Genomic DNA, 24,187 nt, shown 5'->3' with positions numbered 1-24,187 from the left:
AGGACAGGTCCTTATGCTAGCTATCACAATACATTACTGTGGATAAAACCCACAAAATGAGCAAAGCCAGCAATGTTTAAAAATTGTGATTAAAAAAATACACTGGCTTGAAATATGGGTTAAATATCAAGAACACTAAACTTCTTGTCTTGAAAGCATCAACTCTATATGCTGTAAATAAACCTCTGAAAAGGTGTAAGAAACAACTCAAGCAAGGTAACTCACTCTACCAACTCTTGAACAAAAAAGGGCAATCTCTGAATAGTAATTTCTTGACACCCAATGTCTTGACACCCATTCTCTCACTATGCATGTATGTGTCAGAGGAAGATGACACTTTTATGGCATAATGGAATCAAGAGTATGGAAGACAATGTACTCTTTGTTAATACCTGAGAAAACTACCTTCCTAGTTAATAATAAACTGAGATGTATGTAAATGTTGTGTCAATATTTATATTGAATATATAAAACACACAGTTAATTCCTTAACTCTAACACTATTAAGTTCACATCAATAGTGTTGATGTACTACTGTGAGTTATTTCAACAGCCCCACCTTAGAAAATTAAGTTAATCCAAGTGAAAATATGGATTTCTTTTCTAGGATAGAGTAATTCACAGATGTTAGTTTATAACTATGATATCAATAAAAGTAAATAAAAACCCTTCCAATACTTAGTAACAAGTGGGCCATGTAGTATAAATGCAATATACTGAAAAACCACCTCCTTTCAGAAATACCAATATTGAGAAGTGTAGCTACTGAGACTTTGGTTAATGCCTATTGAAAAAGGAATGTCAGAAGAATGTGAGTTATATAAATAAAATTATAGTGTCCTTATGTTGGAGAAAGCCATCCTGGGTACAAGGCAGGAAAAGGAATACAGCCCTAACAAATGCGTGTGTATTTAATTTATAGCTCAAAATATTAATAGCAAAAATAGACAAAAAGTGATTGTGAACCAGAAAGAGTTCAGGTTTCTTTAAAGAGCCTGGCTGAGATGGTGTGTATGTAAAACAACTGAATGAAGATGTAAGCTGGTATTGTGGTACTGTGATGATTTAAACCACAAATGCCTTCCCTATTTAAATATTCCAATCAGTACTGTTAGTACACGTACCTCGGAGAATTCTTTCCTCATGGCAACGAAGAAAGTCCCAGATTCTAACAGTGCCGTCATCAGAGCATGTAGCAAATTTATTATCCGTGGGTGAGAAACTGTTACATGAAGACACACAGCAGGGGAAAGAAGTCAGCATTTAACAGATTATCTGTGCTTCTCAGACAGGGAAAAATAAAAACACTGTGCGGCGTTATAAACAGGAGAGGGAAGCATCCAACAGTGAAGAAGCCCTTAAAGAGAATGTGGTCAGCTAATCAACGTATCTCAACAAAAGAATAATTCAGAGCAGCTGCTTCTTAGTTTTCAATCATCAATATTCAGAGAACTTAATGAGGGTATTATTAGTACCAATGCTATGCAGACTCCCCACAGTACAGTATTTCCTATGGTATCAACAGAAAACATAGAGCTGATTAAGTATAGAACTAAGCAAACTCTCTTTGCAATATTCCTATAAAGTCTTTTAAAAGCACATAGGAATACTGCTCAAAAAAAACTAGCACCAGCTTCTGCTTTGAACTTCATATAATGATAAGCTGAAAAGTTTCAGGCCGGCTGTTTTAAGACTAGTTGTTAAAACATTCCTTCATATGATGTTTCTCACTTATGTAAAAGGTTTGTGGAAAATGTTCACACCTTCTTTCAGGCAAGTTATCCCATGAATGTTACACTTTTTGAAGAAAACTAACATGGGGACATTCCGACTGTTTAAAGCCAAAGAATATGCCGCAAAGGAGGGATCCATTTCTTGCTCCCTGTAAAAGACCATCAAGTTTCTCATTTAACTCTAAGAACTCCCCTGAACTTCTGAACCTTATGCTTAAGAAAGGACCACTTTCGAAAATTCAATGTACAGTCAGGAGAATAAGGCACAGTCTTTGCAGATGTGTGTTTATCCAATAAGTCTTTGTTAAGATTCTGAAAGTAGAAACAAGTGACTACAGTGGGTGATGTTTCTATAAAGATGTCAACCTCCTCCCTCGTGTGGGTGGCACAACCATAAAGAATGCTGCTTAGCTTTCTTCTGAAGCTGCAGCATTTCTTCAAGCCTGTTTTTGAAACTTATTCTTTTCCATTTCTACTATACATATCTCACTGATATGTAAAAATATACAACTTAATGAAAATATTTTAAACTCCCACTTATCACACATTTGCATTACTGATGTCATCAACAGTGAATCAGAAGGAAAGTCCTACAGTCTTCTTGACAATGGTCTGCTTACAGCTTCAAAGCTTGAAAGAACCCGCTCATTAATCCATTAATGTTTGCCACATCCAGAGTTACTTGGAGAGTTTTTAGCCCTACTAGACTTTCCTTTTGAAGTCGTGGCATAACCAAGCCAACCAGGTCTTCACTTAAGCCTTTTTTTTTTTCCCTTGTATTTTGTGAGAACTCTGAAGGTGTTTTCTGTAGGCTTTAGATTTTATTCAGTTGTATAATTAAAGACTGAATTCTTTATTTGGAATGAAATATTCTTGTCTTACATAGTAGGTAATAAAAATGAATAACGTATACACATTATTAACCATAAATGAAAAGAGAAAACCAGTGCAAAATGCGGCAGACAATACATCTCTAACATATTGCAAAGGCTCATATCGGGACAACACTACTTCAGGTAAGTGCCAGCAAAATGGTGAATGTGTGAAAACAAAGAAAAATATTGTGTTTATAGGGTGCAAAAAGTTTCCCAGAATCTGACAGAACCCATGCATGTCTGCACCCAGAGTACACTTAGAGAATAATTTAACCATGACAATAGGGACTACAGAAAATGGTATATTGTGTATAAACCTGGCCTCTCTAATCGCCTCCTTATGTGCCTGGAACATCTTGACGTTGTTCATGTTCGACTGCCAATATTTCACATATCCTCCGTGGTCTGCTGTCAACATCCACATGTCATTATGTGACCAAGTCATGGCTCTCACTGGGCTATCATGAGCCTGTGAAAACACAAAACATTTATAAACATCACATCCAAGACCATACAATGGAAGGCAATGATCTGTCCAATTGTAAGTTTAAAAATGCCAATAACACAGAATGATGCTACCATCTGACGGTTACTGTTACCTGTAATATTGTTTCAAAATTGAAAGTGAGTCCATTCCACAAGGTGAACTCTCCACTAGAAGCTCCAGTGACCAACCTTCTTCCTTCTGGAGTCCACTGGGAAAGAAAAAAAGACATTATACAAGGTCACAAATCCATAACCTTAATTAATTTTTAAAACACTCAGAAAGTCTTTATAAAATATCCAACAATTGACATTAAGTGGACAATACTTTCACTTCAGAATATGACTCAGATTTATAAGTAAATACTTTGCCAGAAAAGAAATTAACACATCCCAACAAAAGCTCCAGCACTTAGCTCATTAAATAAATTAAAAAGTAAGTGCATTACAATTATTTGTTAAGTTACACACACCTAGGCACCCTAAAGAGCATTTCAAAACAGAATATCTGAAGATCTACTTTTTTCTAGAATACATGGGAGATCAACATATTAATAAATAAGACCGTCAGTCTCCAGAAAAACTCACAGACTGAATGAGTGAAAGATTTGATTTATTACAGCTGCTAGTGGACCATTCAGGCAGAAAAGTTACCAGTGTTTTATGAAAATAACAAAACAGTGTAACAGTAAATATCAATTTAAGGAAATCAAGGCTATCAAATTTTTTCTGGAAACTAAATGTACAATACATATACAGTTCTTCTTCATTCACAATATCAAGTAATGACAAGTCTCAGGCTAATCTAGTCTCAAACAAAAAAAAAAAGCAATACAACAGAGGCATGACTAACAGTACCCCAGTATTTCAATGTCACAATCTGCATTCTGAAGGAATCTGTGACATATGCCTATCAACTCAAAACACAACGTACTTTTATTTTCAAGTTTCTATGACAGATTACACATGTTTTCCATAGATGTAAACACAAGAAATATCAATACAACAATCCTACTTTACATTGTAAAAAGTATGACACAGGGCTGAAAAATACAAGGGTACTTATAGGATGAAACATACAAAATCAAGTTTATTTGGTAAATTACACAGATACACATGACAAGCCAGCCTTTTACTGCTTACCTGAAGATCACGATTTTGATGATTATTTTAAAAAACCTTTCTACTTTCCTAGTTTCTGTTATCTGCTATGGATCCCAACTCGAAAGACTACAGGCAACCACACTGTAGACACAAGACCCACAGTCTTTATGTCTTTAACACCTGTAATCTGGACTTGTCTCTACTACGTGCAAATTTCTTAAGACCTTACAGCTTGATTCCCAAATGAGAAATTTACCCATCTAACAAGATACAAGACATGGAATGCTCAGATTCTATTCACCTCAAAAAGGTTTTCTATGTTATGCTAAAAAGAAATTAAAATTAGCTGCACATCATACTCCTTTTATGAAATCCTCTGCCATACAAAATTACACTACAAATTGGTTGGCTCTACTAACACAAAAGCCATTCAAATAATGTTCCTTTTCTAATGTTTACTACTGTAACAGGCCTCTGAAACAAAGAGGCCTGGCTGACTGTCACATTTGTATGGAGCTGAAGCCAGCATCTCTTCCAGCCCTCTCAGTTCTCTGGGCTGTCGATCACACCTCTCTAATAAGAAGACCTGCTTATTTTGCTCATTTGCCACAAATGTCTTTCCTCTGTCCCATTATTTTTTCAATTCTTATTCCCTCAGCTTTGACTATTAACTATCTTACATTTCTGGACTTGATATACTGCTAACCAACAAGTACTTTCTTACTAGCAAAACACATACACGAAAACATTATACTATTATCTATAGGAATATTAGCTGGATGCCTGGGACACAGAGATGGGAAGACTTCTTTATCACAAACCCTTCAAATTTTAATAATTTGAACCATGTCAATGTACTGTTTATTTTAATACAATATTTTAAAAATTTTAGCTTTTGCACTACAAAGGAAACTATAAGTAAGGTGAAAAGACAGCCCTCAGATTGGGAGAAAATAATAGCAAATGAAGAAACAGACAAAGGATTAATCTCAAAAATATACAAGCAACTCCTGCAGCTCAATTCCAGAAAAGTAAATGACCCAATCAAAAAATAGGCCAAAGAACTAAACAGACATTTCTCCAAAGAAGACATACAGATGGCTAACAAACACATGAAAAGATGCTCAACATCACTCATTATCAGAGAAATGCAAATCAAAACCTCAATGAGGTACCATTACACGCCAGTCAGGATGGCTGCTATCCAAAAGTCTACAAGCAATAAATGCTGGAGAGGGTGTGGAGAAAAGGGAACCCTCTTACACTGTTGGTGGGAATGCAAACTAGTACAGCTGCTATGGAAAACAGTGTGGAGATTTCTTAAAAAACTGGAAATAGAACTGCCATATGACCCAGCAATACCACTTCTGGGCATACACACTGAGGGAACCAGATCTGAAAGAGACACGTGCACCCCAATGTTCATCGCAGCACTGTTTATAATAGCCAGGACATGGAAGCAACCTAGATGCCCACCAGCAGACGAATGGATAAGGAAGCTGTGGTACATATACACCATGGAATATTACTCAGCCGTTAAAAAGAATTCATTTGAACCAGTCCTAATGAGATGGATGAAGCTGGAGCCCCTTATACAGAGTGAAGTAAGCCAGAAAGATAAAGAACATTACAGCATACTAACACATATATATGGAATTTAGAAAGATGGTAACGATAACCCTATATGCAAAACAGAAAAAGAGACACAGAAATACAGAACAGACTTTTGAACTCTGTGGGAGAAGGTGAGGGTGGGATATTTCAAAAGAACAGCATGTATACTATCTATGGTGAAACAGATCACCAGCCCAGGTGGGATGCATGAGACAAGTGCTCGGGCCTGGTGCACTGGGAAGACCCAGAGGAATCGGGTGGAGAGGGAGGTGGGAGGGGGGATCGGGATTGGGAATACATGTAAATCCATGGCTGATTCATATCAATGTATGACAAACCCACTGGAAAAAAAAATAATAAAAAAAAAAAAAAAAAAAATTTTAGTGAAAATGTATTGAGTACCCAGAAGGTACCTTCATTGATGACAACTATGGTCTACCATTGGCCTTCAGCTCTTCTTGGGTGTTTCCCTTCCTAGTAACCCTAAGAGTTTTGATTCACCTTGAGATGCTGTTCTCTATATTGCAACAAAACATTTCTATTCAAGAGCAAGTCAGACACCTGCTGCAATATATACCATGGCTAGCTCAGAGAGAATTCTACAGAAATTGCAACATAAAAGCAATCCAAAAGTACTACCTTACTAAACATGGATATAAGAGATAAACTGGATATTCCAAAATAAAAATATAAGCAATACACTGATTTTTATCCCAGTTATATATTTTAAACAATGCTTCATTTTCTTTGTCCTATTAAATAATTTGCAGGCTAATTTTTCAAAATTAATTTTTCCAAAAAGTATCAAACTGAATACTTACCCTGACAACAAATACTGGACACTTTACTTTATTTGTTGATGTTCGTACAAACTTTGTTGTTACTGCATTCATAGGATTATTCAACATCCCAATAGGTGGAACCAGCTACAAAAAAAGAAAAGTAGATTTAAAGAGCTTCCGGATCACACACAGGGTATAAACCAAGGACATGGTAAGGTAATCATTTCAACATTTAAAGACAAATTCAGGACCATACAGGACAAGTATTGTAATATATTAGTCTATAGTAATCAAAGGAAGAAATGGAAGTACAGGAAACTTAAATGCCTATTATTTATTACTAAATAAACAATAAAATCAAGTGCCAGATTTCCCAAATTACTTCTCAAAGTCAACACACTAAAACATATTCATAACAAGCAAGGTTTAAAATTAACTTCTCTGTTACAAAGACTCTTTGGCAGTGCAACCTTTCATTAGACATTGCTTTAAGCCCCAAATCAAAAGTTCATCCATCATCAGATTAAAAGAAAAATTTAAATGCAGGTTAAAAAAAAAAACATGGTTTATGCAGATACACTATCCTTTCAGGAATGTTTTAATTATTTTAAAAAAAATGTAAAAAGAAAAGTCCATGTTTAAATTAGAGATCTCATAGTTCCTAGGTCCAAGCAAAGAGGTTTTTATTAAGCTAGTATGACATATCTTATACTTACATCATTATAATAACCTGCATCAGGCTGAATTGCTCGCATATCTCTCTGGTCTCTCTGCCATATTCTATTCTGTTAAAAATCAATCAATCAATCAATCAATCAATCAATATACAGTCTAATTATACTCAACTTGAAACTTAAGTAAATATTTACAAAATGTAAGCTGTCATCAAATGGGGAATTTTTTACCATGTTCTAAAACATAGATGATAGTGTTTATCTTAAGAGATTTCCCCCTTTTCCTACTGACAATGCTTAGAATTTCCTCTCTTTACTCATATTATGCCCAACCAATCATCCAAGATGCTATTGACCCCAACACATTCTCATAGACAGACATTCCCAATTCCTTCAAATTCCTCAGCACAAAACAATTCCTCTTATCCTGGTCTCAGTTTTCTTAACTCCTCCCAAACTCTCTTAGTCTAGTTTGTTTCAACTGAAACATCTGAAAAAGCCTAAATCTATCTTTACCTCTGAATGAATATTTTTCTGATAAGTACCTGCAACACAATAATCACGCCCAACAGGCATATAGGTCTTTTAGCAATTTGTCTCAGGTAATGAAAAGTAGACAAATTTTCTTCATAGGAATCAAAACAGACCAAAACCTGATTAAAGTGGAGATGGTAATAAAAAGCAAATCAGAGACTTAAAAAAGGTTAAGACAAATAAATAAAGAATTCATAGGGGAGATCTGTCAAGCTGACACAGGTTTAGGTAGACCCCCTACTCTGCCTTCACATGCCATATCAGAGTTTCACCCAAGAAGACTGCAGCAGGTGCTCAACCCTCTAAGTAAACAGGGTCCCTTCCCTTGAGGGGCTTGGAGAGCCCAGCATGCTGGACATACACATCACTATTCTGAACACATGTTCTCATACAAATATCCTTATGTTGATAATCTCCTAACATTTTATATACACTACAAGTTTAATGAGTGCTTTAAAACTGGAACAAAAGTCTCTCTTCTGAAGTATGTTGTGAACCTTTAGAACAAAGTGTATTTTTAAACTACAGCCTTTAAAATTTTTGGAAATTATTCATGCATTCAGAGGGTGAAAAAAAAACCACCCAGTACTCTATTTAACTGAGGTGACTGGCCTCATTTGAAATATTATTTCATCCTCCTAATTCAAAAAACATAGGTATACTCATTATCCTACATTTTAAAACTTTTCTTCTTTTTAAAAAACCAAAGTCTGGTCATCTGAAGCACATTAACTGGACTCACCTCCAAATACTTAATCACAGATGGATTATAGTCTATGGTTTTCCGGTTCACTGCTTTTCTCATTCGCTTTCCATCAAAGGTAAGCTGCTGCATTGCTTGCTGCTGTGCAAAATCTGGCCGCTTATAAAACAGTTGTCGAGGTGCCTGGTGTTGGAACCTTGGCATATGGAAAAACCGAGGAGGAGAACCAATTTCTGTAGCCATGGCGATGTTTTCGTTCTACGACACCTGGGAAAGGAAAAAGTACTTTCACTACAAATATGTCAGCACTATAACACTACCAGAAAACATTTTTAAATGAGCATTTTTTCTACAGTCCTGTACCTTTTTCTAATATGCATCATTTCTAGCTTTTAGTCAACCTATTTACAAAATGAACTAGTTAATGGCAGAAACCAGTTACAATTTGAAAAAGGTCAATTCACAGATTAAGTGCCAATAAGTATTTGTTGTGGGGGTTTCCCTGGTGGTCCAGTGGTTAAAAATCCACTTGCAATTCAGGGCACACTGGTTCAGTCCCTGAAGATGTCATATACCATGGGACAACTAAGCCTGTGTGCCACAACTACTGAGCCCACACTCCAGAGTCCAAGAACTGCAAATACTGAGTCCATGTGCTGCAATTACTGAAACCCACACACCCTGGAGCCCGTGCTCTGCAATGAGAAGCCTGAGCACGGCAACTAGAATAGCCCCTGCTTGCCCCAACTAGAGACAGCCCATGCAGAGCAACGAAGATCTAGCACAGCCCCCCCCACCCCAAAAAAAGAATAAATAAATAATTTAATAAGTATTTGTTGTAAAATTTAGCCTGGTGGAAGGAAACATCTGTTTTTAAGACCTTGGGGCAAGTGTATTTTGCACATGTGGGGTGGCTAAACTGCAGAGGGAAGGAAGGTAAAATCACTGAGAACTTCATATTTTTAAAATGAAGTTTTCATCATATGTTTGATAATAAAACAGCTCATTTTAAGACCCTCATTTTATACAAGAGTCACTAAAAAAAAAAACTTAAGCTTCATTTCTAGCCTCTTAAATTTCTTAGGACAAGTGTAAAAAGTAGAATAAACTATCTTATTTCATATGAATTCTAAAAGTATGTTTATCTAATTTCAGGCTCAAAGTAACTACCATAGAAATGTATTTCTCAGTATGTACATCTACAATTCTATACAGGCAGTATTAGGCTAACATCTGAAGAAAAAATGTTAGGGGCTTAGTTTTTCAACTTTAGTGCTCTCCAATTAAATTTACATACCATTAATACAAATGTGCATGATTTAAAAACACATTTCAAGCGTATTTTAAAAATCAGATCATGAAAAATACATAAAGGGTGTTAGCATTTCTGCATTTCTGTTTCAAAAAGAGCAAAGATTATTTGTCTATATTCTTACATTTACCTTCCTTAATGCAAGACACTAAATTAAGGACCTGAAAATAAATTTGTGATTTCCTTTGGATGAAAATCAGTACTACTTAATACATCCTTGTCACTTTAGTGTCTCCTGAAACCATCTGATATTGATAACAGAAAGGAAATGGAGGAGGAAAGGTGGGAGTGGGGAGATTAAGTCCTGACTCTCACGATACCAAAAATAAATAGGAACTTCCCTGGAGGTCCAGTAATACAAGGGACTTGGGTTCACTCCCTGGTCGGGGAACTAAGATCCCATATGCCTTGGGGCAACCAGGCCCATGTGCAGGAACTAGAGGTGCCCACATGTCGAAACGAAGACCCAGCACAGACAAACTTTTAAAATTAGGTGAACTTTTTTAAATTTGAGAAATAAAACATGTTGTTGTGGTTGTTGTCTTCAGTTGCTAAGTCATGTCCAACTCTTTTCAACTCCAGGGACTGCAGCACATGAGGTTTCCCTGTCCTTCACTACATCCCAGAATTTGCTCAAACCCGTCCACTGAGTCAGTGATGCCGTCCAACCATAGTATCCTCTGTTGCCCCTTCTCTTCCCACCCTCAATCCTTCTCAACATCAGGGTCATTTTCAGTGAGCTGGCTCTTGAAGTTTTGGAGCTTCAGCATCAGTCTTTCCAAAGAATATCAGGGTTGATTTCTTTTAGGGTTGACTGGTGAGATCTCCTTGCAGTCCAAAGGACTCTCAAGAGTCTTCTCCAGCACCACAGTTCAAAAGCATCAATTCTTCAGCATTCAGCCTTCTTTATGGTCCAACTCTCACATCCATACATGACTACTGGAAAAATCATAACTTTGACTATATAGACTTTTGTCAGCAAAGTGATTTCTTTGCTTTTTAATTTGCTGTCTAGGTTTGTCATAGCTTTCCTTCTAAGGAGCAAGTGTCTTTTAATTTAATTGATGCAGTCACCGTCCACAGTGATTTTTCAAGCCCAAGAAAATAAAATCTGTCATTGCTTCCACTTTTTCCCCTTCTACCTGCCAGGAAGTCATGGCTGGGACCAGATGCCATGATCTTAGTGTTCTGAATGCTGAGTTTTAAACCAGCATTCTCTCTTTCCTCTTTCATCCTCATCAAGAGGCTCTTCAGTTCCTCTTCGCTTTCTGCCATTAGAGTTGCTGGGAGAAATATCAACAGCCTCAGATATGTAGATGATACCACTCTAAATCTGAGGCTGTTGTTATTTCTCCCGGCAATCTTGATTCCAGCTTGTAAGTCATCCAGCCCGGCATTTTGCATGATGTACTCTGCAGAGAAATTAAATAAACAGGGTGACAATACAAAGCCTTCACATACTGCTTTCCCAGTTTTGAACCAGTTCATTGTTCTGTGTCCAGTTTTAACTGTTGCTTCTTGACTGGTATATAGGTTTCTCGGGAGATAGGTATAGTGGTCTGGTATTCCAATTTCTTTTGAGAATTTGCCACAGTTTTTTGTGTTCCACAAAGTCAAAGGCTTTAGTGTAGTTAATGAAGCAGAAATCTATATTTTTCTGGAATTCCCTTGCTTTCTCTATGATCCAACGAATGTAGGCAATTTGAACTCTGGCTCCTCTGCCTTTTCTAAACCCAGTTTGCACACCTTGAAGTTCTTGGTTCACGTACTGCTAAGGCCTAGCTTGAAGGATTTTGAGCATTACCATGCTAGCATGTAAAGTCAGTGCAACTGTATGGTAGTCCGAACATTCTTTGGCACTGTCCTTCTTTGGGATTGAAAATGCAAACTGATCTTTTCCAGTTCTGTAGCCACTGCTGAGTTTTCCAAATTTGCTGGCATATTGAGTACAGCACTTTAACAGCATAACCTTTGAGGATTTTAATTAAACAGCTCAGCCGGAATTCCATCATCTCCACTAGCTTTGTTCATAGCAAAATAATAAAACATGAATGTAATATTATTACCACTACTCTGGAACAATTCCAGAAGACCCTAACAAATGTTAATTTGAATTGAGATGAGACAGGGCTTCCCTGGTGGCTCAATGGTAAAGAATTCGCCTCTAAATGCAAGAGATGCAGGTTGGATTCCCTGGACTGGGAAGATTCCCTGGAGAAGGAAATGGCAACCCACTCCAGTATTCTTACCTGAGAAATCCCAAGGACAGAGGAGCCTGGTATGCTATAACCCATGGGGTCACAAAGAGTCAGACACAACTTAGCAACTAAAAACAACAGTGCAATGAGACACATTCTGTATCTCTTTTCAGGCTGTGTATGTACGAATTAAACAGACTGCAAATGCCTCAATAAAGTTGGTGAAGTGCCGGGGTCCAGCCCCAGCAGGATCCAGGGGAACCCTCAGGATGAACGGCGTCGGCGAGAGACAGACACATAGGACCGGCCTTGATAGGGCCAAGTCTGCTAGGGAGAGAGAGAGAGAGAAAGAAAGAAAGAGACCAGACCAGGAATATGCAGCAGAGTCTGGCAGTTGCTTTATTTTTCACCATAGCCTTTATACCCTAAGTTGGTACATTTCTAAGGGGCAGATAAGCATACAGACTTAGTTTAACATTATATCAGCTTGTCCTTCACGAAACCAGGTGTGTTCTGTATATTTTTGTTTATGAGAGTCTTTTCCCATAGATTTTTTGTACATTATTTTTTGGCCTTGAGGTTAGCAGAAAACAGAAAATTGGCAGTCTCATGGTACAGCAAGTTGTAACATAATAGACATACAATCCTGTTAACATAAAAGTCAGTCTTTTTGCAGAAATTCTCAGCTAAATTTATCTAAAAAGTTTAACACACAAAGACTCTGTGTCTCTGGTGAGGCAGCCCCTGTTTAGCGCTCTTGGTTAAAATTAACAATTATCTTATTGTTTTTACACTAGGGCTAAACTCTTATTTTACTATATCTGTAACTATATTAACAATAGTGTCCACTGCACAACCTCAGTACATTAACATCAATCAAACGTTGATCTAATAACCACTTTTAAAACAATATTTTTTGTATTCTCTAATAGGGCTTCCTCACCCCCCAAAGGGCTCTGTGCCTATTAGGGCCTTTTTTATGGTTAATCTCTATGTATAATATCTTTTGGCTTTCAGGCCTGTTGACAATTTATGGCTTGCACCTGGTGCAACTTTAAGCAACTTCAGTAGCCGACCCTGTCTTTTTTGTGGTTAATCTATTTTCTTTCTATTAGGTGTCATCTCCATGGGAACTAGATAGGATTACATTTTTACAGAACAGAAATGCAAAGGATTGCAAAAACAGCAGATATGGCACAAAACAGGCTCTTAGTCCACAAGTTAATTACCTGCGAGAAGTCACCAGCTAATCTCTATCTAAACTATTTTCTATTAGGCGTATATGTGGCTATAATATTTGTGGAGCTTTTCTCACCCCGCGAAGGGGCCTATACTTAATAGTTTCTTTTGTTAGTGTACTGTGCTTAGGATGTTTAAAACAATCATGAGCATTTTGTGCAATGAGAGCACACATTTATCAAACAAGCCAGAATGCCAGCAAAAGGGTCTGAACTGAAGCATTTCCTTCATCCCTGGCCCCTTCATAGGGTACCAGCGTCCAGGAGATTTATTAATTAGCTTTTAAGTTGGTCTTTATTCAGTGAAAGAGGAGCAGGAGAGCTCTCGGCAGGCAACACAAGAATCTGCAGCAGGGCAAATAAGAACAACAGCAGATAAAGGGGGGAGGATATAGGGTAGGGTAGAGGCCGAGGCCAACCTGGAGGGTCCCTTATCCTAGACGGCCTTGCCTGTCAGGTATTTTCCTCGTGACCTCGTCATGGATGGGGTCTCGGACGGCCTTGCCTGCCCGGTATTTTCTTCATGACCTCGTCACGGGCGGGACCTCCCATAATGGCTCCCCGACAGTGAGGGAATCTGTTTATTCAGCTATCCCATGAATCCAATTAAGTTTCAGCATCCAGACTTCAATTAAAGGCTTTAATTTTGATATCTCTGTCAATAATTCTAAAAGAATGCAGCTTTGGCAAGTATACTTTTAAATTACTATTTTTTCACTTTATGATCTTCAAATTTCTAATTTTATTTAAGTAAAATTATCCTAATATTCTAGTTTCTATTATTGATATCAAATGAGAAAAGATTTTTACACATATCAAAAGAGGCTTAATTATTCAGCCAAAAAAAAAAAAGGGAATGAAGTACTGACATATGCTACAACATGGATGACTCTCAAAACCACTACATAAACAAAAGAAGCCAAAGATAAAAGGTCACATAATACATGCCTTCATTTATACCCAAATTCAGAACAGGTTAATACATAGTGACAGAAAGTGCATCAGTGTCTGGCGGGTAAAGGGAAGAAAGGGCAATGACTACATAATGGGAATGGGGCTTCCTTTGATGATGAAACTATCTGGAACTAGGTAGAGGTGGCAGCCGCACAGCACTGTGGCTACACTGAGTAGTACTGAGTGAGACACTTTAACATGGTCAGGACAGTGAATTTTATCTTATGTGACTTCTACCTCACTCAAAAAATAGGGGTTTAGTCCACCGGAAAAAAATTTTATATGGAGTAGAGGAAACACTGGCAGGCTACAGACTACACGGTCACAGGAGTCAGATGCTACTTAGTGATTAAACCACCAGCACCACAGATGAAACGTTTACCGAAAGCTGATGGTACTAAAGCTGGGTGATGGGTACATGGATATAAAGCACTCATCAAGAGCCAAACCTAGGATCTACTGTATAAATATGAAGTCAAATGCAAAACAATCAATATGTTGTTACTAACACTTTTAAATAATTGACTTGTTAAAGCCAGAAAAAAAAATATTACTCTTTCATTTAAGACATCACAGGTACTTCCTGGCGGTCCAGTGGTTAAGATCCATGCTTCCAATTCAGGGGGCACAGGTTCCATACTTCATTGGCGAACTAACACCCCACATGCCATGAGGTATGTCAAAAACAAGACTAAACTCAGGTCAGTTAAGTCACTCAGTCGTGTCCAATTCTTTGTGACTCCATGGACAAATAAAAATAAAGCTTTCAAAAAGACTTTACAGAGGATGGGAGAAAATATACTTCCCTTTATTGATCTGTTGATAAAAACTTGTTCTAAAAAAAAAGGCCTTTCACTTCTCCACGAATGGTCAAGTACCACCTGTGTTCTATAAATAAAGGTCCAGCATGAAGAAAAAGAGACCAAAAAAAAGTATATTCCAAATCAAAATCCAGCCCTAAAATAAAACATAAACAAATCTTCATAAATGCCTTAACACATGTCAGCATCACTTCCTGCAAACCACTATAACTTGTCCAAAATCAAAAACAGAGCCATTTAGTGGTTGCTATGAGCTTAAGTGTGTCCCTCCACAAATTCCTATGTGGAAGTCCTAACCTCCCAATACCTAGGAATATAACTGTACTTGGGGATAAAGCTCTGATCCTTATGACTAGTACCCTAATAAGAAGAGAAGATTATGACACAGACACGCACAGGAGAGCCAAGGGAAGACAACAGCCACCTACAAGCCAAGAAGAGAGGTCTCAGAAGAAACTAACCCCCTGCTCACATCTTAATCTTAGACTTCTAACTTGCAAAACTGTGCAAAAATTGTTTGCTGTTTACGCCACCCAGTCTATGGCACTTTGTCCTGGCAACCCGAGCAGATTAACACAGAGGTAGAGTAAGCACCTAGACCTCCTCCTGATCCTCCTTCAACGTGGGTTGCCAGAAGATTTCTGCAATAGTGATATAACAGCTCTCCTTGATTGCAACAGCAGAAAACTTGATATATGAGGTTAAAACTGAGTGGCCCAGAGAGAAAGAACCATCAATCAAATCACTGAAACTATCCTTTCCAAGCTTCACTCAGGAGACTGTAATTCAAGGAACCATATACATAACCAAACACAAAAAAAGAAGAGCTTTACCTTTCATAAAAATAATTACTGTAAAAAAAAAATAAAAAAAAATAATAATTACTGTAATTTCTACTCACTGCAGTATTCACATTTGAGCTACACTAACAGAGATGACAAATTTAAACTAGAAGTCAGGGTCATCCCAAAGCATATTTATGTCATATCTGGGGTGGAGCATGAGGGAGAAATAGAGGAAATGGGGTACGGGGAAGGAGGCTGTAGGCAAGACAGAAACTGAAGTAGAATGACGACAAGAAATCTGTGTATGATTATTAAATACATATCAACAATAGAACCAAACTGCTAAGTAAAAAAACTCCACCTGAAACACTGAATTCACCATCTTTCTCATACACACTAACCTTCAACATTTCAAGGAATCGGCACAATTTTACCAAGTGCCTACTTTTTATTATACCTTGCATCAGGTACAACATATTGTTCTGATTCAACGAATATCACTTCTAAGTTCACAGAACAGATTTCGTACTTTGTGATGTCTGGTCCCCACCTCTATTTTTGGCAAATACAAAGACTCCTGAATCCACAAAAGCAAGCAGCATATTCTTAGCCTTCAAGCTTTCTCCAAAATTAGGCAAGTCATGCAATTTCTCTGCATCTGTTTTCTCAACCTGGACAAGTTTAATGTAGATAACTCCAAAGATACTTTTTGCTCAAAGATACTATTTTGGATGAAATATACTATTCCTTTAGCCAATGTACTGATTAGTCTGTGAACAAACTGGAATACCCAGACTTAGTTCTCAGATACTCGTGCATGCAAATCCATACAAGCATTCTAATTCTGCTTCTTGTCCCAACTATTACAAAATAACCTCTTTTATAATCTTAGTCATCTGATATTACCAAGATTACAAATGAAGATAGGAAAAACAAAAAACAAATGCTCTTTTTTTTGGCCACACTGCACAGCATATAGGGTCTCAGTTCCCTGACCAGTAATGGAACCACTCCCCTTTCACTGAAAGGCAAAGTCTGAACTTCTGGACTGCCAATGAAGTCCCTACACAAATGCTTTTCTTTTTTTTTTTTTTTTTTATTTTTTTTTTACAAATGCTTTTCTTAAAGAAGTCATTACAAGCTTCATGCTGTAGAATTGTGCTAAACAATAACTCATTTCACTGAGACTAACGTCTGATTAAAGTAATAAAAACTATGAAAAAATGTAAAAATAAAAACTGTATAAGCAAAAACACTATTTTAAAGGATATATGCACCCCATTGTTCATTACAGCACTGTTTACAATAGCCAAGACGTGGTAGCAACCTAAATGTCCATCAACAGAGAAATGGATAAAGAAAATGTGGCGCATATACAATGGAGACTTACTCAGCCATTAAAAAGAATGAAATAATGCCATCTGCAGCAACATGGATGAGCCTAGAGAGTGTCGTACTGAGTGAAGTACATCAGAGAAGCAGAAATGTATGACATCCCTTATGATGAAATCTAAAAAGAAATGACACAAGTGAGCGTACTTTCACAACAAGAGACTCACAGACTTATGACACAGACATTAGAAGACAAACAGGGTTGCCAGGGGGAAGGCGCAGCTAGAGACTTGGGGAGGCTCATGTAGGCACTGCTATAGTGTATAGCACACAGAACTCTGCTCCATGTTATGTGTCAGCCTGGATGGGCGGGGAGTTTAGGGGAGAATGGACACATATTTATGTATCGCTGAGTCCCTTGCTGTTCACCTGAGACTACCACAGCATTGTTAATTGGCTGTCGGCCAATACAAAATAAAAAGTTTAAAGCTTAAAAAAAAAAACTATACCAGTAGTATCACAACTCAAAAATTAGAGCAATAATAGCAGAATGAACAGAAAGTGATGAGAGAAGACAAACTGGAATTTATATAGTAAAAGTTATTATTAATATAATGAGCAGCCACCAAGTTCACTGAAGCAGTTACTAACTAGTCATGAATACATACACTTAGGAACTCTTGAATTTGTTAAAGAATCCCTATGACATGGGAAAGCATAATGAGAAATGTAATTCACTTCAATAAGTAATCAGTGAGCACTAACGACCTGACAGGCTAAAGACAGAAATGCACACAAAGCTTGTTCTCAAGACAGTTTATCAAAACAGAAAAGCTCATAAAGAAAGCAATGTGAAAATACTACTACAGTGAGAACCTACTATGCTTGTTTGCCAGGACTATTTATAGGCAATAGGGATATAACACAGGGTGCTTACTGCACAATTCAACCTTAAGAAGTTTAAATTCGGATGGGGTGACAGAAGGTCAGAGTAAAAGACATTGAGGAAAGACACAAAAATATTCATTCGTGCTCGCTTTGGCAGCACATATACTAAAATTGGAACGATACAGAGAATATTAGCATGGTCCCTGCGCAAGGATGACACGCAAATTCATGACGCGTTCCATATTTTTACCTAGATGCCCATCAGCAGACGAATGGATAAGGAAGCTGTGGTACATATACACCATGGAATATTACTCAGCCATTAAAAAGAATTCATTTGAATCAGTTCTAATGAGATGGATGAAACTGGAGCCCATTATACAGAGTGAAGTAAGCCAGAAAGATAAAGAACATTACAGCATACTAACACATACATATGGAATTTAGAAAGATGGTAATGATAACCCTATATGCAAAACAGAAAAAGAGACACAGAACAGTACAGACTTTTGGACTCTGTGGGAGAGGGCGAGGGTGGGATGTTTCAAGAGAACAGCATCAAAACATGTATATTATCTAGGGTGAAACAGATCACCAGCCCAGGTGGGATGCATGAGACAAGTGCTCGGGCCTGGTGCACTGGGAGGACCCAGAGGGATCGGGTGGAGAGGGAGGTGGGGGGGGGGGGGGATCGGGAAGGGGAACACATGTAAATCCATGGCTGATTCATGTCAATGTATGACAAAAACCACTACAATATTGTAAAGTAATTAGCCTCCAACTAATAAAAATAAATGAAAATAAAAAATAAAAAAAAAAGACTCATTCATTTAGAATACCATGGCCTGAATAATCTTTTCCCCAACCAAATATAATCCAAAATAATCTTCCCCAAACAGTTCTGACTCCATAAGAAAAACTTTACCATCACAGCCTATCTCAAACCAAAACACAGGGGGAAAGGTGTACAGTTGACTCTTGAACAACAGAGGGTTAACCCAAGTATAACTTACAGTCAGCCCTCCATATTCATGGTTCTTCACAACTTCATATGCAACCAACAATGAACAATGCAGTACTATCACATTTACTACTGAAAATCATCAACACTGAACCTGTACAGATCAAACTCACACTGGTCAAGGGTCAACTCTATTTTTAACTGGAAAATAACACTGTTAAACCTTAACTAATTCCACAAATTCAATCCAAAATGGATCTACTAAATGCTTCACACAACTGAATAAAAAAATCTTTACAATTCAGGAGAACAGACCCGAGGCTCTGCATCAAAAGAAAGCTCTATTGCCTGAAAGTTCATCAACTAACCTAAAGGAGTGTTTATTGTTTAAACCAGAAGATCCCATTCTTGAAGTCAACATGTCTGACAACTAGCATTACCTCAGTAGTTTAAAAAATAGAACTTACAACATTAAACCACACACTTTAAAGGTAAGAACGGCTTCTGTGAAACGTTTCAATTCTGCATGTGTCTATGCTTAGGTGTGAGCACACTGACTGAAGGACAGAAGAGCCCGGCATGCTGCAGTCCATGTGGTCGCAAAAAGTCAGACATGATTTAGTGACTAAACAACAAATACACTGGGTCACAATATAAAAAATATTTCCTTCCTGTCAAAAGTGAAAGCAAATGGCTTAATGTTAACAAACCATGAAGTGAAAACGAAGAGTTTCTTATTTATGCCATTGCCCACTTCTGATGACTTAATTTCTACTGCCAGTGAGTATTCATACCCAAAGAAGTTCAAATACAGCATCCGTCCAGTGTGGGTACAGTATCTGGCTACAGAAGCTACAGCACCAGAATCTGGCTGAATTATAAAATATAACAATTCTTACCAAGTCAACCACTAATTAAGAGCTTCTGATCAGAAGCAAATGAAAGCTTGTTTCCCCAATGAGAGGAAAGAATTCTAACCCAAAGCAAATTACTGATGCTTGTAGGACAGCAAGTACAGTTAATGTAGGGCTTTAAAATAACAAAACATTTTAAGACCTCACCCTCATTAACACAAACCTAGGTTAGAACCTCAGCCTAGGAACCTCAATTGTATTGATTATCTCCAGACCAATAGGTCGTAAGATGGATAAATCTACCTAAAAGAGATTTGATACCTAATCTGCCATAGAAGGGAAAACCACTAGACCATTTGGATATGACCTAAATAAAACCCCTTATGAATACACAGTGGAAGTGACAAATAGATTCAAGGGACTAGACCTGAAAGACAGAGTGCCTGAAGAACTATTGACAGAGGTTCGTGACATCATTGTACAGGAGGCAGGGATCAAGACCATCCCCAAGAAAAAGAAATGCAAAAAATCAAAATGGCTATCTGAGGAGGCCTTACAAATATCTGTGAAAAGAAGAGAAGCGAAAGGCAAAGGAGAACAGGAAAGATATACCCATTTGAGTGTGGAGTTCCAAAGAATAGCAAGGAGAGATGAGAATGCCTTCCTCAGAGGTCAAGGCAAAGAAATAGAGGAAATAATAGAATGGGAAAGACTAGAGATCTCTTTAACAAAATCAGAGATACCAAGGGAACTTTTCATGCAGAGATGAGCACAATAAAGGACAGAAATGCTATGGACCTAACAGAAGCAGAAGATATTAAAAAGAGGTGGCAAGAACACACAGAAGAGCCATACAAAAGAGATCTTCACAACCCAGATAATCACAATGGTGTGATCACTCACCTAGAGCCAGACATCCTGGAATGCAAAGTCAAGTGGGCCTTAGGAAACATCACTACGAACAAAGCTCGTGGAGGTGATGGAATTCCAGTTGAGCTATTTCAAACCCTAAAAGATGATGCTGTGAGAGTGCTGCACTCAGTATGCCAGCAAATTTGGAAAACTCGGCAGTGGCCACAGGACTGGAAAAGGTCAGTTTTCATTCCAATCTCAAAGAAAGGCAATGCCAAAGAATGCTCAAACTACCACACCATTGCACTCATCTCACACACTAGCAAAGTAATGCTCAAAATTCTCCAAGCCGGGCTTCAACAGCATGTGAACCGAGAACTGCCAGATGTCCAAGCTGGTTTTAGAAAAGGCAGAAGAATCAGAGTTCAAATTGCCAACATCTGCTGGATCATTGAAAAAGCAAGAGAGCTTCAGAAAAACATCTGCTTCATTGACTACGCAAAAGCCTTTGACTGTGTGGATCACAATAAACTGTGGAAAAATTCTTCAAGATGGGAATGAGTATCAGACCACCTTACCTGCCTCTTGAGAAATCTGTATGCAGGTCAAGAAGCAACAGTTAGAACTGGACATGGAACAACAGACTGGTTCCAAATAGGGAAAGGAGTATCTCAAGGCTGTATATTGTCACCCTGCTTATTTAACTTAATATGCAGAGTACATCATGAGAAATGCTGGGCTGGATGAAGCACAAGCTGGGATCAAGCTTGCCAGGAGAAATATCAATAACCTCAGATATGCAGATGACACCACCCTTATGGCAAAAAGCAAAGAACTAAAGAGCCTCTTGATGAAAGTGAAAGAGGAGAGTGAAAAAGTTGGCTTAAAGCTCAACATTCATAAAGCTAAGATCATGGCATCTAGTCCCATCACTTCATGGCAAATAGATGCGGAAACAGTGGAAACAGTGAAAGACTTTATTTTTTTGGACTCCAAAATCACTGAAGATGGTGACTACAGCCATGAAATTAAAAGAAGCTTGCTCCTTGGAAGAAAAGTTATGACCCAACCTAGACAGCATATTAAAAAGCAGAGACATTACTTTGCCAACAAAGGTCCGTCTAGTCAAAGCTATGGTTTTTCCAGTAGTCATGTATGGATGTGAGAGTTGGACTATAGAGAAAGCTGAGCACCGAAGAATTGATGCTTTTGAACTGTGGTGTTGGAGAAGACTCTTCAGAGTCCCTTGGACAGCAAGGAGATCCAACCAGTCCATCCTAAAGGAAATCAGTCCTGAATATTCATTGGAAGGACCGATGCTGAAGCTGAAACTCCAATACTTTGGCCACCTGATGTGAAGAACTGACTCATTTGAAAAGACCCTGATGCTGGGAAAGATTGAAGGTGGGAGAAGAAGGGGACAACAGAGGATGAGATGGTTGGATGGTATCACCGACTCAATAGGCATGAGTCTGAGTAAACTCCAGGAGTTGGTGATGGATAAGGAAGCCTGGCATGCTGCAGTCCATGGGGTCGCAGAGAGTCGGACACGACTGAGCAACTAAACTGAACTGAACTGTCACAGAACTTGAAGGGGATCTACACTGAGTGGTTAAAAAAAAAAAAAAGACCAATAACAAAATGAACATTGTGTTCTCTCTTCGATGTCCAATCATTGATAAATATGAATCCTGAACAAGCCAAGAGACATTATACTGAGATCATTCCATTAAAAAAAAAAAAACAAAACAGTAAGGAAACTGTTTAAATAAGTAGTTTATAAAAGTTCACAAGTGTTCTGGACATGTGGACACAGTGGGGAAGGGACAAGAGTGGAACAAAAAGAGAGAATAACATCAACATATACACATGATCAGCTGTAAGACTGACGGCTGACGAGAACGTGCCATGTAGCATACCGAGCCCAGTCTGGCGCTCTGTGATGACCTGTGGGGATAGGATGAGGGGAGGAAGGGAAGCTAGGGAAGAAGGAGTTGTACGTACAGTTACGGCTTATTTGCGTCATCACACGGCAGAAACCAACACAACACTGTAAACATTTTTAAAATACATTTACATTTAAAAATGGGGGAAAAAAATCAACTCTCCATTAGAAAAAAAACTTCACACAATTCTATATCTTGTTGGTAACTAAATATGACATTAAAAATCAATTTCAGTTAATCCTCAGTGCAGGAGTTTTCCAACTTTTATTGCTCTCAGCCTCAGATTTAACTGCACAATATTTTGTAACTTGGGGTAAGCAGCTTTCGTTGTATACCTAGGTACAAGGTTACTGAGACATTTTAGTGGATGTTGCACTGGACGAGCTTAATGAATGTTTCCTGATGCTGTATTTGGGCTTTTACATTCAGTTTTCTGTGCCATTTCAAAGGCACAGAAATATTAAAAAATAGCTTTAATGCATATGACCACAAATCTGTCTACTTAGAGAGTACAACTTAGTATTTCAAAAGTGTGATTCTGGGATAAGAAACCTGTACCATGAACTGTTTTCAATGGAGATAAAGTCACTGGTTATTGTGTGTGTTTTTCCCCCTTTGTCATTACCATAGAAAGAGGGTTTTGCCATTATTACAGTGTTTAAAACTGAATTATACATTAATTTGTCAACTGTTTAAATCAATAAAAACTAAGCAAACCAATTCTCACTGGATTAGTGAATCATATTTGCACAAGTAAACAAAAGCTATGCCCCAGCTAAGATAACCATAAAGTGACCTCCCAAATTAAAGACAAAGAATTCAAAAAATAAAATAAAAATAAAGACAACGAATTCAAACACTGAAGGATGAGCTGAAGTCAGCAGTTCCTAAGGTTAGATTTTAAGGCTCTCATCTTCATTCTGATTTGATAGTATGGGATATGAACTGGGCAGCTGAAGTTTTAAAAACTTCTAGGTGATACTTTAGTGTGGCAAAGTTTGGGAACCACGGAACAAAATAACTTGGATAGCCTACTTCTAAAACAGCTGCTTGCTCTTTTTTCTAAAAGCCATACTCAGCATCTTGTGGGATCTTCGTTCCCCAACAGGAATCAAATCCAGGTCACAGCAGTGAAAATGCCAAATACTACCCAATAGACTGCCATGAAATTCTCTGAAAGAGTTTCTCTACAGTAGCAAATTGTTGTTTCAGGACTCCTTTACTCTTAAAAACTGAGGCTTCCTTCCCACCCAATTTTTGTTTATTGTGGTATTTATAGCCATAGATACTTACCACATTAGAAATTAAAGAAATTAAAATTTAAAAATTAGAAAAATTAAAAGTATTTAACCTATTTTAGAACAAAGATAAATTCATTACAATAACTATTTTCCCTTCACCAAAAACAACCAGTGAGGGATGCATTGTGTTTTACATTCCTGCAAATCTCTTTAATGTCTAGCTTAACTGAAAACAGGTGAAATCGCATGGCTTTTTTTTTTTTCAAGTTGGACTTTTTTTTAAAAAATTTATTTATTGTATCT

At 37.7% G+C, this 24,187-nt stretch overlaps 1 protein-coding gene and 1 non-coding gene across 8 annotated transcripts in view; one reads left to right on the top strand and one right to left on the bottom strand.

Moving 5' to 3' along the window:
* Positions 1-24,187, bottom strand: part of WDR33 (WD repeat domain 33) — a 116,491-nt gene that overhangs the window by 52,265 nt on the left and 40,039 nt on the right. For 6 of the 7 annotated variants that reach the window (XM_043894688.1, XM_043894689.1, XM_043894692.1 and 3 more), the window contains 6 exons: positions 8,542-8,769; positions 7,308-7,376; positions 6,631-6,735; positions 3,208-3,303; positions 2,926-3,077; positions 1,125-1,222 (listed from right to left, as the gene is read on the bottom strand). In XM_043894688.1, coding sequence (XP_043750623.1) covers positions 1,125-1,222; positions 2,926-3,077; positions 3,208-3,303; positions 6,631-6,735; positions 7,308-7,376; positions 8,542-8,745 — 724 coding nt within the window. In that variant the 5' untranslated portion in view covers positions 8,746-8,769. Of the gene's footprint in view, positions 1-1,124; positions 1,223-2,925; positions 3,078-3,207; positions 3,304-6,630; positions 6,736-7,307; positions 7,377-8,541; positions 8,770-17,200; positions 17,321-24,187 lie in introns of all 7 variants that reach the window. The other variant, XM_043894690.1, reaches the window with a different exon arrangement.
* On the top strand, positions 18,172-18,278 carry LOC122688839. Its single transcript, XR_006339584.1, has one exon. It is a non-coding gene; the product is annotated as a U6 spliceosomal RNA (small nuclear RNA).

Source organism: Cervus elaphus, chromosome 33, assembly GCF_910594005.1.
Source record: "Cervus elaphus chromosome 33, mCerEla1.1, whole genome shotgun sequence".
Taxonomy (NCBI): domain Eukaryota; kingdom Metazoa; phylum Chordata; class Mammalia; order Artiodactyla; family Cervidae; genus Cervus; species Cervus elaphus.
Note: the sequence above shows the minus strand (reverse complement) of the source record. Positions and strands in the feature narration are given on the sequence as shown.